Here is an 18,703-nt window from a genome sequence, read left to right as displayed (position 1 = left end):
GATATGCAGGCTGAGATTAGGAACCAGAAAGCAGGCTCTGGTAGTGAATTTTTCTCCACAGGTGCTATTACAAGGGAGCAGTGAAAGGGAGCCCCTGTTCCTGGGGTATTGTCCCCAAGAGAGCGCCTTGTGGCCCAACTTGACGGTCAAGGAGAACCTGGAGGTGTTCTCTGCCGTGAAAGGACTGAGGAAAGAGGATGCTGCGGTCACTATCACACGGTAGGCCTCCTATCTGTGCTATCCCTGAGGGGTGAGGTGGGAGAGGGTGAGAAGTGGTGACCTCTATGGAAAACTCAGGAGATTCTAAATGCTTAGTAGCCCCCACTGGGAACATTTGCAATTAAAACTGATTTCCCTAAGTGCAAAAAGTTAACTTTCCCTCATATCAAGGATTAGGGCAGGGAAGAGTAGTCACTGTTTTGTTTTGTTTGTTTGTTTTTAACATGTATCAAGAGTTCTATAATGTAAATATATGCCACTTGTAGGATGGCTATTTGGAAATTATGACTTACACTCTTATTATTTTTCAAGGAAAACCTATCTTGGGGGTGAAGGGTGTAACGCCAGCCAGTTTGAGGATGTTCGACATCTGTTTTCCCAGTTCTGTTCCCATCTTTGTCCTTTGGGGGTCATTTCCCCCATCAAGTTTCTCCCTTGTCCGGAAGAGTCTCTGGCTCTGTTTTATTTACTTCAGGTTGGTTGATGCTCTTAAGCTGCAGGACCAGCTGAAGTTTCCTGTGAAGACTTTGGCTGAGGGAATAAAGAGAAAGGTAGGAGCAGGGGTCTGGGTTACTCTGGGCACCGCACAGATCACTTCCAGACGCTGCTCCTCTCCTTCCAGCTGTGCTTTGCGCTGAGCATCCTGGGAAACCCCTCAGTGGTGCTTCTAGATGAACCGTCCACAGGAATGGACCCCGAGGGGCAGCAGCAGATATGGTGAGCACTGTCACCTGGGCAGGGCCAGTGTGTATGTCTGTGAGTCTAGTAGCCCTCTTAAAATATGCCTTTAAAGTATTTTTTGTTGTGGAAGAAGAGGGGAAAAAAAAAAGCATTGGGGCCAGGTGGTGGCACACCTGGTTGAACGCACATATTACAGTGTGCAAGGACCCAGGTTTGAGTCCCTGGTCCCCACCTACAGGGAAAAGCTTTGTTAGTGGTGAAGCAGGGCTGCAGATGTCTCTCTTGTTTCTCCCCTTCTCTATCTCCCCCTTCCCTCTCTACTTCTGTCTGTCTCTAGCCAAGAAATAAATTATGATAATAAAAGAAATTTTAAAAAATAAAGCATCTCTTGGGCGGGGGAGACAGCATAATGGTTATGCAGCCTCATGCCTGAGGCTCCTAAATCCCAGGTTCAATCCCCCACACCACCATAAGCCTGAGCTGAGCAGTGCTCTGGTGTTTCTCTCTCTCTTCTCTCTCTCTCTCTCCATCTCTCTCAAAAATAAAATTAATTAAAAAAATTTTTTTTTAAATAAATAAATAAAGCATCTCTCAATAGTATTAGTAAAATGAATCCTTTGCCCCAGAGAACAATTATTTTCGAACCGTATTTCTCAGTTCTTGTTGCAGGACAAAGTAAATATATTCTAACAGCTCGGCCAGTAGCTGTGGTGGTGCACCTTTGCACACAGTCACGGGGCTTCAGTTCTTCCACTGACAATTAGGGTGGAAGGGTGGGGGTGGCAGGATCTGTGGATGTTCTCACGTGTTTCGTGGATATTCATTTCCTTCCTGCTGGGTTGGGACAATGCTGCTGTTGAATTCTTTGTCGTCTGGTTCCCCTGTGCATGGTCTTCTCATAGCACTTCTATTCCAGTACAACCCTGTGTTCAGTATTGTTTTCTGTAAATTCCCTTCTTCCCATGTCTACTTACAATTCTGCAGCTCTCACCTGGTTTCCCCTTTCCTTATCCCACCTGCCCACTTAAGAATCTTACTTTGCCTGAATGTTCTTTGCAAGTTTTTCTTTTAAAATATATATATATTTATTTATTATTGGATTAAGACAGAAAGACATTGAGAGAGGGAGAGGAAATAGAGAGAGAGAGAGACAGAGACCCCTGTAGTCCTGCTTCATTATTTGTGAAACTTTCCCCCTAGAGCCAGGGACCAGGGACTTGAACCTGGATCCTTGCACACTGTAGTGTGTGAGCTTAACCAGGTGCACCACTGCCTGGTCCCCCAATGCTCCTTGCTGAGGATTCACAGTCAGGCTGAAAAAAAAACCTTTTCTCTGCCCATTCAATTAACTAGAGAGTTTCCTAATTGGCTAACATCCTCTTGACCATACAGGCAGGCGATCCGGGCCACCTTTAAAAACACAGAGAGAGGTGCCATCCTGACCACCCACTACATGGCAGAGGCAGAGGCTGTGTGTGATCGTGTGGCCATCATGGTGTCTGGAAAGCTGAGGTGGGTGCCTGTCCAGACCTGCATTTGACCCCCATGGACAGAAGTCTGTCAGTGATGAGAGAGAGAAAGAGAGAGCACAATGACCGGCTGGAACCTACTGACTTGGGTTTCTCCGTCAAATCTTCATTCACAACAAACAAGTCAGGAGTCTCTTGTGTTCTCTGCCTTTTGATTCCTTCTGTTGTGACCCTTTCTTTATCTTACCTCCAGATGTATTGGTTCCATCCAACACCTGAAAAGCAAATTTGGTAAGGATTACCAGCTGGAGCTGAAGGTGAAATCTCTTGAGCAAGCAGAAATTCTGCACACGGAAATTCTAAAACTTTTCCCCCAGGCTGCTCGGCAGGAAAGGTAAAGATGGTGCTTTTAAAAAAAAAACTGTGTGGGGGGGGAGGGGGGAGGAGATGGGGTAGGGGAGGGGGGCGCCGGGCAGTAGTGTATCTGGTTAAGCACACAGAGCAGTACTAAGTGCAAGGATCTGGGTTTGAGACCCTGCTCCCCACCTGCAGGGGGATACATCATAAGCGGCAAAACAAGTCGGCAGGTGTGTCCCTCTCTCCCTCTCTACCTCCCCCTCCTCTCTCAATTTCTCCCTGTCCTATCAAATTAAATGGGAAAAATAAAAATGGCTGCCAGGAGCAATGGAGTCATCGTACCAGCACCCAGTCACAGAGATAACCCTGGAGGCAAAATAAATAAGTAAATAATGTATGGTACAAAATGCCTTGCTTTTCTCTGACGGTCGCACTGATTTATAGTCATCTGAGCCCATATTTAGTCCAGATGAAAACCTACAAAAGAAAGAGAGGAAGAGCTGTTTCTGTTGTAGACTACAGGAAACAAACCAGAGAAAAGAGACCTAAAGAGGTGAAGGTAACAGGTCTTGTGGTTCTACCATGTGCTGACGTATTATTTTGACCGTGTACTATTTCATTTAATACTTGCAGAGGAGTTCCAAAATAAACACTACTGTTCCATGCAAATGAAGTTATTGCAAAGAATTTGATGGTATCTGACCTTTACAAAGATCTTAGTGACTGGCCCTGTGTCTTTGAAAACAGGAAGGAGGGCTGGGGAGACTCAGTTCCATCCAAGAATTCAAGTGCTTGAAACTGAGACTTGCTCTCTGTCTCCCACCTGTCACACCCTTGTTATCTGCCTCTTTTGTATGGATTCACCTTAGACTTCTAATCTCCGTTATTCACAAAGGATCTGAGAGGTAGTTGCAGTCTGTTTATAACTGTTCCAGGCCTGGCTGGATATTCTCTCTCAACCACTGCTTTGTGCTTGCCATCTAGGATGTGAATGGAAATGATCCATGCGAGGAAACTAACGCTCTCTATTGACTTCCTCTCCCCGACCCCCCTCCCAGGTTCTCCTCTCTGTTGGTCTACAAATTGCCAGTAGATGACGTACGGCCTTTGGCGCAAGCTTTTTTCAAATTAGAGACAGGTAAAGGCTATAAACTGTTAAGATTCCAAATCATATGTAGCCCCCCCACACACACACGACAAAGATGAAATGTCACAGATAAGAATGTGTTAGATTTAAAAGTAGAAATCTCACACTGAGGGGCTGGGTGGTGGCACACCTGGCTGAGTGCACCTGTTACCATGCACAAGGACCGGGTTTAAGCCTCTTGGTCCACCTGCAAGGGGAAAGCTTCACAAGCAGTAAGCAGTCTTGCAGATGACACTCTCCCTCTCTATCACCCCCTTCCCTCTCAATTTCTGGCTATCTCTATCCAGTAAATAAACAAAGGCAATAAAATAAAATCTCACACTGAATTTTAGGAGCACAAAATCAGTGTAGTGGAAAGAAGGGTGCATGGGCTAACGGGAGTGTTTTCTTCACCTTTGTTTTATTTTTTCATGTCAACTATTAATTATATGTACATTTAAGAATATTTTCATCTTTTGGAAAGTTGATGCACAGAGATTTAAAAGTAAATTTTATCTATTTTTTGTTGATGAATTAATTTTCACCACTGTCCTCACCAAAGAAAGATCTATGTCCTCACTCCCATGCCTGTAACTACTATAGTTCTCCTACTGTCTTGAAAATAGGTTGACATTTTGTTGGGTTTTTTTTTTTCACATTCTCATACCCAACTGTTTATATTCCACATATGAGTGAAACCATTCTGTAGTTGTCCTTCCCTCCTTACTTGGTTCACTGAGCATCGTCTTCTCTAATCCCATCCACTTTATCCCAAAGGACACACTAACATCCCTTTTTATTGCTGTATAATACTCTGTTGAGTATATGTCCTATAATTTTTTTTTTTTGCTTCCAGGGCTATTGCTGGGGCTTGGTGCCTGCACTATGAATCCACTGCTCCTGGAGGCCATTTTTTCCCTTTTGTTGCCCTTGTTGTCTATTGTTGTTGTTGATATTATTGTTGTTGTTGTTGGATAGGACAGAGAGAAATGGAGAGAGGAGGGGAAGGAGAAATGGAGAGAGGAGGGGAAGACAGAGAGGGGGAGAGAAAGATAGACACCTGCAGACCTGCTTCACCTCCTGTGAAGTGACTCCCCTGCAGGTAGGGAGCCCAGGGGCTCCAACCGAGATCCTTCTGCTGGTCCTTGTGCTTTGTGCCACGTGCACCAGACTCCCCCTATAACTTTTTTTATCCAGTCATCTGTCGAAGGGCGATTTGGTTCTTTCCAGATTTTTTACTATTGTGAATAAAGCCGCTATGAACATGGGGTTGCATAGATCCCTTCAAATCAGTATTATAATACCATGGGAAATATGCCTAGTGGTGAAACTTCCATTTGTATTTGTTTAAGAATTCTCCATCCTAAAAATTAAATTTCATATGCACTAGCCTATTATTTTATTGACATAGGCTAAGTAGTAAGGAACCTGGTCTGGTCATTAAGACAACCTTAGGTATGTTGCACTTTAAAAGGGACGACCACACTACATCTGTCACTACCGGATCAGTATTTTCCTGACTAACTGTGCTGGCAGAAATAGCCTCTTGTAATTCTTCATTATCAATGCTCAGTGTCAGCTCTGCTTTCTTGTCTCCTCTCCTAAAGAAGAGACTCATGTGACCTGGTCCTACAAGACGCTTAACATCTGTTGTACAAGAATACTCCTTCTTTCTAACGTTCAAGCTGTGCACTCCAGCTCCGTGGGCCATGAGGTTGTTCACTGTCCTCCAGATCGGCACCAAGACCAGGTCTGGGGTTCTGGTGACGTATTTTTGGCCTGCTGAGATCTTGTCAGAATTTTAACCGTCCTTCTTAATTTAAGTGGTCGCGAGAAGTGTTTCCAATCCAGTGAGCATGGTGCTTACCACCTGGAGCTCACCTGTTTCTCTATAATTTTCTGATGTAACCAAAATGTGTCTTCCTCTTACTGCTTCCTGAGCTAGACACATAAAAGCATTGACTCATGTGCAGGTGGGGAATATTTCTTAACACCTTTCAGAGACCTCAAAGGCTGTATACTTTTCCTCCAGAAGGTGCATGGCTGAATATATTTTAACTGAGTGCTGTATTTAAACCTTGTATGAGTGTTATCATAACCATTTAAATCAAGGCTTTAAGGTTATGTGCACCATATGTTGATTTATAAAACCATCTGGTACAAAAAATTTATACATTTCTGTTTTAAAATTAAATGAATTAACTTATTTGATAGGACAGAGAAGAATTGAGAGAAGGTGAGAGAGAGGAAGATAGAGAGGGAGAGAGAGAAAGAGAGAGAGAGAGAGAAACTGCTTCACGACTCATGAAGCTTCACTGCCCCTGCAGGCTTGAACCCAGATCCTTGCACATTGCAATGGGTTTGCCCAGCCAGGTATACCACCACCCAGACCCCAAATCTGGACATTTCTAATGTTCATCTGTCTCTGTGCAGTGAAACAGAACTTTAACCTGGAGGAGTACAGCCTCTCACAGTCCACACTGGAACAGGTGGGTCCTTGTTAGTGATCTGATAGCAACTGTGGATGTACACGTAGACTACACTTGGAGTTACAAGAGACAAGATGATGCCCCTGTCTCTATTTCTTGCCCCTTCAGGTTTTCCTCGAGCTCTGTAAGGAGCAGGAGCGGGATAATTTTGATGAGGAACTCCAGCCCTCAGTCAAATGGAAGCTTCTCCCACAGGAAGAACTTTAAGGCCTCAAATACCCTGTTTCCATTTAAGCCTGCAGTTGTTTATGACATTTATTTTTATAACATCAGCGGCACATTTTAAACAGTCATATTGTAATCAATTACAAGGTTCTTTGTGTGCCAGGGAAGAGGAGTCGGGACAAAGCAGAAGTGATGACAGTGTGCAGACAGGCACTTATCTGAGCCCACACCCTAGTCAGAGCCTCCTTCAGGCCATGCTTAGTCCATATTTTCATATAATGCGTAACAAGTATCTTTTTCTTTTATGATATTGTTTAAGTTTCTTTATACAGTAAATTTTAATTTTTATCGAAACCTTGAAATAAAATCACTTATAAAATACATTTAAAAAAAACTTGAAATACTGTTTTCTAACCTAGATTAAGTTCATATATTTAAGCTTTTGTGAGTTCACTGCTTTTGCAAATTTTAGCAAGAATTTAATTGGTCATCCCATACTTTTTAATGTGTTGCATTTGAATGTACTTTCCTACACTAATCACAACTTCTGATACCACTTTATTGGGTAATATTACACTTGGAACCTTATCACTTACGCAATAATAATCTTAAAACCCAAAAAGTTGCCTTTTGAAATTTATTGTATGAGGGGCCAGGTGATGGTGCACTTGGCTGAGTGCACATGTTACACAGTTCACAAAGTTTCAGGTTCAAGTCCCCAGTCCCCACCTGCAAGGGGAAAGCTTTGTGAGTGGTGAAGCAGGGTTACAAGTGTCTCTCTCTCTCCATCTCTATCACCCCCTTCCCTCTTGATTTCTGGCTGTCTCTATCTGATAGGTAAAGATAATGAAAAATAATAAAATAAAATAAGATTTTAAAAAATTACTTTGTTGTATGAGTTTTATTTCTGTAAGCCGATGGAACTCCACTTTTAGTGTATCTTAAACTCCAGAGGTGAGATTACATATATTGTAATTGCTGTTTTATGCACATTTACCACATGATCTTAGAAAGTTGGCAAATAGAACAGCAGGCCAAAGGACCAAGTCAGAGGAAAATATCTAATAAACCCCATGTGTTTTCTGGAATTTTTTTTGGTGTTTTTTATATCATGTCTTTTTCTTGAGTAAATGGTTTTCTTTTTGCAAATTCATTAAAATCTAATTGAAAGTGATTTCTGATATAAACATGATAGATCATGGGAAATAGGAAAGATTTGGAATTTTTTTCCTTAATTATCTTTATTTATTTATTTATTGGACAGAGACAGCCAGAAATCGAGAGGGAAGGGAGAGATAGAGGTGAAGAGACAGAGACACCTGCAGCCCTGCTTCACCACTCGTGAAGTTTTCCCCCTGCAGGTGGGGAAGATTTGGGATTTTTTCAGACCATCAGAATAGGTGCTACTGCTATCTAGGCTCCTTTGTTGTTGTCGTCATCATCCTCAAGGCTTCACCACCATGGGTGGACTTCTTCAGACGGGGGTGGAGGACAGAATGAGGCCAAGGTAACACAGCACCGGAACCTGGTGCAGCAGGGACTAGACCCACACACACCTGGATCAAGTACACAGCAAGGCAGCGCACCAGCCATGTGAGCTCTTTTTCCAACCTAGGCTAATGTTTTCAATACTAACCTAATTGTCAACACAGCCTCCCAAATATAACAATTAAACTCATTAGAGTCACTCCTTGGATTCCCCCTCCCCTTCATATTTATCACCTGAAGAAGTAGATGATTGATTCAGAAGATGATACTCAGATTTCTACTTGCTGGGGCTTACTTTTATCTCCCTAGTTACATTTTGCATTATACAGCAAGATGCTGAGATATGGAATTCTAAGAAATGCAAGTCTGACTTGGCGTCCACCGAGACATGTAATAATGATGACATTCTTCATCTGTGTCAACTCTAGGGACTCACCTAGAACTGTTGAATCAGTAGCTCCGCAGATGAAGACCAGAAACCTGTGGTTAACAAGCCCCCAGATGATGCAAAACCTGAGGCCCATTAGATTATCATTCCCTGCTTTTTTTATTTTATTTTTTGGTGGTGGGGGGGACCAATTAAAACCTCTAACATTACAACCAGTACAATTTTCTTCAAATCATTAAGAATGTAAATGACTGTTCTTGTTAATTTAAACTAAGGTGAACAGCAAGAAGATTAAGAGTGATAGCTAGTCAATGTTATAAAACAGACCTGTAGAACCACAATTGAAAACGGAAGCTATGAAGCATGCAATACTAAAAATAAAGGTAATGCCTTTTGCTTGTTTATTATCTTTATTTATTTAGTGGATAGAGACAGCCAGAAATTGAGAGAAGGGGGGGCAGAGAGACACCTGCAGGCCTGCATCACCACTTGTGAAGCTTTCCCCCTGCGGGTGGGGACTGAGGGCTTGAACCTGGGTCCTTGCACATTATAACATGTGCACTCAACCAAGTGCGCTCAGCCAGGTGTGACATCAGGAGCTGTGGATTTGTAGCTATGGATTTCGGCACTCCAAAAAATAAATGAATGAAATTTTAAACAATAGAGGAGAAAGGATTGAGAAGAGTCACTTTTTTCAGACTTGTATCCTAAATCCAAAGCCATTTTACTATGTTAAAAAAAATAAACTAAGGCCAGAGTCATGGTTTCTGGTCATTTATTATGAGATATTAATGGATTTGTTGGACAACTCAAACCACAGCTGCTGGACATTCAGTTACAGCTGTCTAAGCAATAACAATCTAGCCAGAACCCGTAAACTCCATGGTTCCCTCCATGTGACCATTCTCTTTGTTTTCCCCAAAGAGGGATTTTGAATAGCAGAGATACTTAAAAGTAAATACAAGGGGATTTCTATTTCTCTCTGAACACAGACTTCTGCAGGTCTTCTATTTGAATATCTTGTATGTCTGCTATTCAAAAATGGGTAGTCACCAAGAAAATAGGTTCTATTGTTTAGAAAGTTGAAAGGTCTGACTTTTAAAAGGAATTCTGGCAGGGCAGAAGGTTGTTGACAAAGATCACAAACAAGGAGAAAAACTGTGAGGGCATAAGAAAAGGTACCAAGGGGACCTGGGCTGGAGAAAGAGGGGGCCCACCTGCTCCCATTCAGGGGCAGTAATAGAAATTAGGAGGAGCTTCTGAGAAGTTAAAAGGGAACATGGAAAACCAGTCAAATGTTGAAGCCCTTAGATGAGTGAAGAAAAGTAGTAAGAACAAGTACCCCAGTTAAGGTAGACTAGGGTAGCATTATCTCTCCATTTCAAATGAGCATGCAAATCACTCCTGGTTACTGAGAAATGTGATGTTTTTGTTTTCAGCTTTATTGAACTGTGATTAGTTGTATGTTCCTGAAGCTTCTGGGCTAGGAGGGTCTTCATGTCAAGCAAAGACTTACTCTAATATTGTTGCCTCAGTTTTCACCCTAAGTAACAGCTAGCTGTGGCATTAACAATAGCATCATAGGTTGGGAATCTGGGCTCACTGTTGTTCTTCATGTGTGCATGCACAGGTTGTGTTAGCTGACTATTTATCTCAGAGCATCTAGTTCCATTCATAAAATAGAGTTTGAGAGGGTTTATAATAAAGCATATGAGATTTCCAACTTTCTCCTTTATTACAATCGAAAACTATTTTTTTTTTTGAGTTTTTATTTATAAGATGGAAACACTGACAAGACCATAGGATAAGAGGGGTACAATTCCACACAATTCCCGCTACCAGAACTCCATATCCCTCCCCCTCCCCTGATAGCTTTCCTATTCTTTAAACTTCTGGGAGCATGGACCCAGGGTCATTGTGGGATGCAGAAGGTAGAAGGTCTGGCTTCTATAATTGCTTCCCCGATGAACATGGGCGTTGACTGGTTGATCCATACTCCCAGCCTGTCTCTCTCTCTTTCCCTAGTGGGGCAGGGCTCTGGGGAGGTGGGGCTCCAGGACACATTGGTGGTGGGGTTGTCTACGCAGGGAAGTCTGGTTGGCATCATGGTAGCATCTGGAACCTGGTAGCTGAAAAAGCATTAAGATAGAAAACAGAGCAAACTGTTGACTAATCATGAACCTAAAGGCAAGAATATTGTGGATGGAGATTTGGGGTCTCCGTTTTAAAAAATCTAAATAAATTTTAAAAAATAGTATTTTTCTCATTTCTAAGAATTTGAGGGAATACTAAGAAAAATATGATCTGTAACAACCTCCTTAAATGATGAGAACTTAAACAAGTAGTGTAAACTATTTGAATTTGAAGACAAAAGTCTTACAAAGGGTGAAAATTCAACATCCCTAGAATAGTTTGTTTAGATTCTCTTGAGGGGCAGGGGAAATAGCATAATGGTTATGGAAACAGACTCTCATACCTGAGGCTCCAAAGTCCCAGGTTCAATCCCCTGCACCATCATAAGCCAGAGCTGAGCAATATTATAGTGTTTCTCTCTCTCTCTCTCTCTGTCTCTCTCTCTCGCTCTCTCTCTGTCTCTCTGCATCTCTCTCAAAAATAAAATAAATAGTGGTCCAGGAGGTGGCGCAGTGGCTAAGGCACTAGACTTTCAAGCATGAGGTCCTGAGTTCAATCCCCTGCAGCACATGTACCAGAGTGATGTCTGGTTCTTTCTCTCTCTCCTATCTTTCTCATTAATAAATAAATAAAATCTTTAAAAAATAAAATTAAATAAATAAAATATTTAGATTCTCTTGATATAAGTAATATGATTCCTACTTCTACCAACTGACATGGAAAATACATATTATATGACTACCAACATTACACATTAAGTGACAGTATTATTTCTTTCCTAAAGATGAGTGAATTAAGGTTCATTAAAGTTTTCTCCATGGCCAGAAATTACATGGACAGAGTAACACTGGTATGTTGCTTAATTTCAAATTCCTTCCCAACCCCTAGGATTCACAAATGTTGCCTAAGTGTAAAGTTTGAACTCTGCCCTAGCAAATACAAAGATAAACTTGATTCTCTCTGACAACATAGTTCCAATGTTGCAAATCCTAGGGAAAGAGAGACAGGCTGGGAGTATGGATCCACCTGCTAATGCCCATGTTCAGCGGGGAAGCAATTACAGAAACCAGACCTTCTACCTTCTGCATCCCACAATGACCCTGGGTCCATACTCCCAGAGGGATAAAGAACAGGAAAGCTATCAGGGGAAGGGATGGGATACAGAGTTCTGGGGGAGGGAATTGTGTGGAATTGTACCCCTCTTATCCTATAGTCTTGTCAGTATTTCCATTTTATAAACAAACATATTAAAATTTTTTTAAAAAACCTCTGTGTTCTATGATCACTTTCCATTTTACCTCATCCTCAATGGGCTTATGACAAACATGTTTATACCCAACAAAGTGTATGGAATATTTCTAAAACAAAGAGCAAGAAACACACTCCATAACTAAGCAACACATCCCCCCCCCCCCCAGCATTGCTCAGCTCTGGGTTATGGTGGGGGTAAGGGGGTGGGGATTGAATCTGGGCCTTTGGAGCCTCAGGCTTGAAAGTGTTTGCATAACCATTAAGCTATCTCCCCCCCCACACACTGAGCAACAACTTCTCAGCACCCAGTGATTAACATCTGTGATTAACAAATTCTTCTTGAGTCTGCTTCTTTGCCCTACTTTTTGTTTTTCCTCAAAGGCTGAAGTATGTGTGTTCAGAAGATCATAAGAGCTAATTTCTGTAGTTCTTTCATCTTTGAACCCACTTGCACTTTGCATATAAACGTTTCTATTAAGTTATTGGAAAAATGCTGCATTTTTGCATTTTCCTTTTTATTATTATTTTTTAACCAGAGCACTGCTCAGCTCTGGTTTAGGGTGGTGCGGATGATTGAACCTGGGACTTTGGAACTTCAGGCTTGAGGGTTTCTTTGCATAACCATTATGCTATCTACTCCCACCCGGGCTGCAGTTTTGCAAAGGCAAAAAATGTCAAGACTTTTCCAACAACCCAATACTTAAGCCTCTAGTGAGCTTTTATTCATGTGAAGGGAAGGCAGCCTAGATTCAGTAAAAGCTAAAGAACTGTAATCTGCAAAATACACGTGTCACAATGTCTATCTAGTATTCAGTTCAGAATACAAATTCAGTTTTAATTTTCCCCCGAAAGAGTAGAACTTGTGCAGTTTATTAAAATGCAAACATCAACAATAGTGATCAGGGAGGGCGACTCAGCATGTAAAGCACAGGTCAGACATGTGTGAGGCCCCAGGTTCAATCCCTTGATAGGAAGACACAAGTCACCCTGTCTTAAAATCAGACTGAGAAAGTGCTCTCCCACCCCTGTATTAATGGCTGAAACAAATTAGGGAATCTCATTAGGAGGAGGGACATAGATGCATAACTAGGGATCATGTTACAGAACATTCACATACACACAGGGGAATTAGATAGAGACCCAAGTAAGATAAATAGCGTATCTCTATGATTGTAACACTGTGCCCTGTCACGCACTGTGACTGACGGTTCCTAATAAAAAGAGAAAAGTCCTCTTCAGATAAAAAATGTTAAATATTAGGTGCATGCTAAAGAAATGTTCATTATGCGGGGGGGTGGGGGGTGGGAGGGAGTGAAGCGGTTTAAACGCACATGGTGCGAATCGCAAGGACCCGCATCCCGGTTCAAGCCCCCAGCACCCCACTGGCAGGTGAAGCAGGTCTGCAGGTGTCTATCTTTCTCTCCTCCTCTCTGTCTTCCCCTTATCTCTCCATTCCTCTCTATCCTATCTGACAGCAATAACAACACCACTAACAACAATAATAATAACAGCAACAATAAACAACAAGAGCAACAAAAAGGAAAAAATAGCCTCCAGGAGCAGTGGATTCATAGTGCATGCACTGAGCCCCAGTGATAACCCTGAAGGCAAAATAAAATAAAATAAAATAAAATAAAATAAAAGTTCATTATAGAGGATTCCAATTGGTAAAATGAAAGGCTAAGGAAGGCTGACCTTTAGGGCTTAAAAAGCAGCGTGTGAACCAGAGCATACATCTGGGCCAGTCCAGTTCTGTTTGGGACTCTCCTATTAGGTTGTTTTTCTTTGTTTGCGTTTTGTCAGTATTTACAGGAGAAGCAGTAAAGGCAAACAAAGACTTCTCATTTCAAGTACTTGTGAATTAGTGTGGTTATTTGCAGAACAGTTAACTAAACTAGGAAGCAGATTAAGGAAAGTACAAGAGAAATAGTAAAATGGAACAGGAGAGGAAGGGCATGCACTCAACAGCACAGACCCGATTAATAAGTTTTATTTTGGCGGGGCGCCGCTGCGGCATTGAGTGTTGGACTCGTGGCGCTCCCCTCCGCCTGAGCTTTCTCCTCAGGGCGCGCACTGGGCTTTGGCCGGGAATTTCTGGCAGAGCTCCCACTATTTGCAGTGGATTTTGGATAAACAAGATCTGCTGAAGGAACGCCAAAAAGATTTTAAGTTCCTCTTAAAGGAAGAGTACTGGAAGTTGCAGTTTTTTTTTTGTTTTGTTTTGTTTTTTTTACAAATGTTATCCAAACATTAGGTGAACATCTTAAATTAAGACAGCAAGTTATTGCCACTGCTACGGTCTATTTCAAGAGATTCTATGCCAGGTATGCTCTGAAAAGTATAGATCCTGGACTAATAATGGCTCCTACTTGTGTGTTTTTAGCATCCAAAGTAAAGGAATTTGGAGTAGTCTCAAATATAAGATTGATTTCTGCTGCTACTTCTGTATTAAAAACTAGATTTTCATATGCTTTTCCAAAGGAGTTTCCTTGTAGGATGAACCATATGCTAGAATGTGCATTCTATCTTTTGGAACTAAGGGATTGTTGCTTGATAGTGTATCATCCTTATAGACCTTTGCTCTTGTAAGTGCAGGACATGGACCAAGAAGACATGTTGCTTCCCCTTTGCTTGCATGAAGATAGTGAACGATACAGATAGAACTGATCTCTGCCTCCTGTTCCCTCCTTTCATGACAGCTTTCGCTTGCCTGCATGTAGCCTGTGTTGTACAATAGAAAGATGCCAGGCAGTGGTTTGCTGAGCTTTCTGTGGATATGCAAAAGATTTAGGAAATTATCAGGGTTATTTTAAAGTTATATGAGCAGTGGAATAATTTTGATGAGAGATGGCAACTATTCCTAGTAAGATGCCAAAGCCCAAACCTCCTCCAAACAGAAATTCCCAGAGTGATTCTCCTCTAGTGGCAGGGCCTGAAGCTGCAAGATGATGATGGATAAGATAAGGCAATCATCCTATTGCCACCGTTACTGGTACTTTCAGTTTTAGTTATTTTTATTTTAAATATTCAGCATTTTCCAGAAAGTTGCCATGTTTCTTTATGACTTACAGAGGTTTGCTGTATTTACATATGATTTTATTATGCATTGGACAGTATTTTTTTTGGAAGAATGCTTTTTGATTTTCATAATTAGTAGGAATATGATTTTATGTGTAAGATTTACTTTTATAAGACATTTGTTCAGAATCTCTAAAATCTCTATGTTGAGTGATACCTGTAATGACAATGAAGTCCCATACCCTTATTTAAATGTGTTGAGTTTCTATGCTCACTGACTTTAAGGATGCTTGTTGTGTGAAAGGGTGCTGTTAAATAAGAATAAGAACATAAAATCAAATGTTAGTCTTCTGGGTTTTTTATTTTCCTACATTTAAGTCATGTTTTGGAAAAAAAATAATAAGTACATCTCAGTTTGGAATGTTTTATAAAGTTGTACCACAGAATGACTTTAAAAACTAGTTGGCATAAGAATGTTGAAAATAAGTCTTTTAATTGGTATGAAATCGTTTTCTTCCCCACTTGAACAGTGAAAGAGAGCAGGGTGCAAATGGAAGTCAGAAGTCTAGCTACAGCCAGTCCTAAAACATTCCGAAGAATCCTAGAGGACCTCTTGGAAGTAAACCAGTGGACAGATTTCAGTAATGTCTTCAGTGGAACACAAACAAATGAACATGAGTAGCTTGTTCCTGTCAATCATATGGGGAAGTGATTTTACTTTTGCAAAATAAGTTTTTCCTTACCTAATTTTATTCTAGAACATAACTGATTAAGATCTCTTGATTATGAAAGTTTAGAAAAGTTCTAAGGGGGCCTACAGACAGACAGATATAGACATTTCAAAAGTAATAACTTAGATTAGTATTATTTGGAAAATGGAGATGGTCATTGAAGAAACAGAAATCAAAGACATTAAAAAGTCAAATAAGTCAAAGTTTTTGTTTCCTTCCCTCAAGTTAAACTTAAAAATTGTATTAACTGAATCAACTCTTAACATGATCCTGGAATGTTTTGTTAATGATGTTACTTCAGGGAAATTAGTGACCTACTGATTTTAAATTGTATTGTATTAATAATTTTGATATTATACCGTGGAAAATACTAGCCCAGCCTAGCAGAAACGTGCAGTATGCACAGCATACCTTGACATTTTAGAGAGGTATGTTGATTGCATAACCATTTTGAAATGCTGGGCAAACATTTTTTTTTGGATCTTTTTTCTTTTTTCTTTCTTTATTCCCTTTTGTTGCCCTTGTTGTTTTATTGTTGTAGTTATTATTGATGTTGTTGTTATTGGATAGGACAGAGAGAAATGGAGAGAGGAGGGGAAGACAGAGAGGAGGAGAGAAAGACAGACACCTGCAGACCTGCTTCACTGTTTGTGAAGCGACTCCCCTGCAGGTGGGGAGCCTGGGGCTTGAACCGGGATCCTTACGCTGGTCCTTGCGCTTTGCACCACCTTCACTTAACCTGCTGTACTACCGCCAGACTCCCAAACATTTTTTTTTTAATATTTATTTTATTTATTTATTCCCTTTTGTTGCCCTTATTGTTTTATTGTTGTAGTTATTATTGTTGTTGTCGTTGTTCGATAGGACAGAGAGAAATGGAGAGAGGAGGGGAAGACAGAGAGGAGGAGAGAAAGATAGACACCTGCAGACCTGCTTCACCGCCTGTGAAGCGACTCCCCTGCAGGTAGGGAGCCGGGGTTTGAACCGGGATCCTTATGCTGGTCCTTTGTGCTTTGCGCCACCTGCGCTTAACCTGCTGCCAAACATTTTTTTAAAAACCAAGATAAAACTATTTGCAATTAAGTCCCAGTTAATAAGGCATTTTGAGAGCTAATTTGTAAGACAACATAATATGACTGAAATTGGGTAACATTTTAATGCTACCTTTTATTCTACTGTGAAACGTTTTTATACGACGTACACACTCTAGTTTTGATGTCTTCTTGTGGATTTTCAAATTCACTATAGGACCCTGAGCAAGGACCACATCAGAGGTCAAGTCAGCTTAACCCTGGCTATTAGTTCTCTAGTGTAGGACCTGAGCCTGAATGTCTGTCAGTGGGGTTGTACTGTCTGTGAAACTTCATAATCATTTTCTTCAGACTTGAAGGAGAGTAGTAAAAACTAGAGCCATAGGATAATTATGTACAATTTAAGGATTTAATTTTTTTAATATAAATCAATTGTGGAAATGGATTATTGGATTATTGACTTACTAGAATTAAAACTACAAGAATAAAAGTAAGTTCTTCAGCTAAAAAAAAAAAAAAAACCCAAAACTTTTATTTGAGCAAAGCTTTAGCCATGGTTAGAAATCAAAGTTAGAGGGAGTCGGGTGTAGCACAGCGGGTTAAGCGCATGTGGCGCAAAGTGCAAGGACTGGCATAAGGATCCCGGTTCGAGCCCCTGGCTCCCCACCTGCAGGAGAGTCACTTCACAGGCAGTGAAGCAGGTCTGCAGGTGTCTATCTTTCTCTTCCCCTCCTCTCTTCATTTCTCTCTGTCCTATCTAACTACGACATCAAAACAACAATAAATAACTACAACAATAAAAACAAGGGCAACAAATGGGAAAATAAATATTAAAAAATAAGAAAAGAAAAAGAAAAAGAAATCAAAGTCGGAGTGCAGAATTTTGCACAGGCCATAAGCCAAAGAACATTTGGCTCACAAGAGTAAATACTTACAAGCTGAAGTTTCAGTTCATGATGAGGTATCTGAGAATAGGTTGTTTTATGCATCAACTTGAGATTTTAAAATGATGAACTGTGAGAACACAATAATAAACGGAGTAACCTCTAAGTTTCCTTCCCCTATGAGAGTCTGTAACTGTAGAGCTGTTACAAGAAGCATGGGATTTTATCCACGTAATCAATGCTTTAACCATGAAGATAAACTTGATTTGACTGAGGCGTAAGAAAGCAGAAACACGGCCTGGCTAAGTGTCCTTGCTATACTAGGCACAAGGACACAGGATCGAGCCCAGGGTCCCCATGTGCAGAGTGGAAGCTTCCCAAGTGATGAAGCAGTGCTGCAGGAGTCTCTCTCCCTAGTTCCCCTTTCTCGATTTCTGTCTCTTTCCAACAAATAAAATAAAGTTAAAAGATATCAGAAACATTGGCTCAATACTTCACCCAACAAAAAATGTTAATTCAGTGATTAATTGTAAACACCTGGGAAATACCAACAACTATGTAAACAAATAGATGGGGCTGTGTCCCAGCAAAAGGCTGTTTAGAAAAGCAGAAGATGAGCCAACCACGTGTGGCTCACAGGTGGGAAATCGCCAACTATCGGTGTAGATCACAATTCCAAAGCAATCTCAAGCATCACCCAGATACATAGAGAGAGATTACTTAGGAGAATTTTTGAGACTGAGAAGAGAAATCAAGACCTTTTTCAAGCACTGACTTCATGATCTTGCTTGCTTCCGGAGGCTATTTCAAGGCTTTCTGGCATCAAGTTAAGAGCACACGGGTTCTTGGGTTCGAATCTCTACTCCAGAACCCCTCAACTATCTTAATGAAGATGCAAATGGCAATACCTACTTATGGTGCCTTGTCAGATTAAATGGATTGACATGCATTTTTAGAGAGATGCTTGAGGGGGCCAGGCAGTGGTTCACCTGGTTAAGTTTAATTTCTAATGACTTGTCTCTGTTCTATCTCTTCTCTCTCATCTAATAAAAAATTAGAAAGGAAGGAATGAAAAAGAAAGAGAGAAAGAAAGAAAAAGAAAGAAAGAGATAACCCTGGTGTTAATAAATAAATTTTAAAAAAAGACGCTTGATACTTCGTTCTTAATACACAATAGGTTATGATTGTCACTACAAGAATAGAAAACACATCTCAAGATGACATAAGATAGGATGGTGACTGGCTAATAGCTCTGCTGGTAGAGCACAGAATT

General features: G+C 40.9%; 1 protein-coding gene and 1 pseudogene across 6 annotated transcripts in view; both read left to right on the top strand.

Moving 5' to 3' along the window:
* ABCA8 (ATP binding cassette subfamily A member 8) overlaps positions 1-7,131 on the top strand; it is a 77,414-nt gene extending 70,283 nt beyond the window's left edge. For 4 of the 6 annotated variants that reach the window (XM_007524393.3, XM_060202637.1, XM_060202636.1 and 1 more), the window contains 8 exons: positions 62-219; positions 695-770; positions 842-936; positions 2,293-2,412; positions 2,623-2,763; positions 3,785-3,864; positions 6,286-6,341; positions 6,450-7,131. In XM_007524393.3, the coding sequence (XP_007524455.3) occupies positions 62-219; positions 695-770; positions 842-936; positions 2,293-2,412; positions 2,623-2,763; positions 3,785-3,864; positions 6,286-6,341; positions 6,450-6,548 (825 nt within the window). In that variant the 3' untranslated portion in view covers positions 6,549-7,131. Of the gene's footprint in view, positions 1-61; positions 220-694; positions 771-841; positions 937-2,292; positions 2,413-2,622; positions 2,764-3,784; positions 3,865-6,285; positions 6,342-6,449 lie in introns of those variants that run through there. The other 2 variants (XM_060202639.1, XM_060202641.1) reach the window with 2 other exon arrangements.
* A 5,730-nt stretch (positions 7,132-12,861) lies between these two features.
* On the top strand, positions 12,862-18,204 carry LOC103115241 (cyclin-C-like; annotated as a pseudogene).
* The last annotated feature ends 499 nt before the right edge of the window (positions 18,205-18,703 follow it).

The sequence above is a fragment of the Erinaceus europaeus genome, chromosome 12 (genome assembly GCF_950295315.1).
Source record: "Erinaceus europaeus chromosome 12, mEriEur2.1, whole genome shotgun sequence".
NCBI classification, from domain to species: domain Eukaryota; kingdom Metazoa; phylum Chordata; class Mammalia; order Eulipotyphla; family Erinaceidae; genus Erinaceus; species Erinaceus europaeus.
This window is presented reverse-complemented; position numbering and strand designations above follow the sequence as displayed.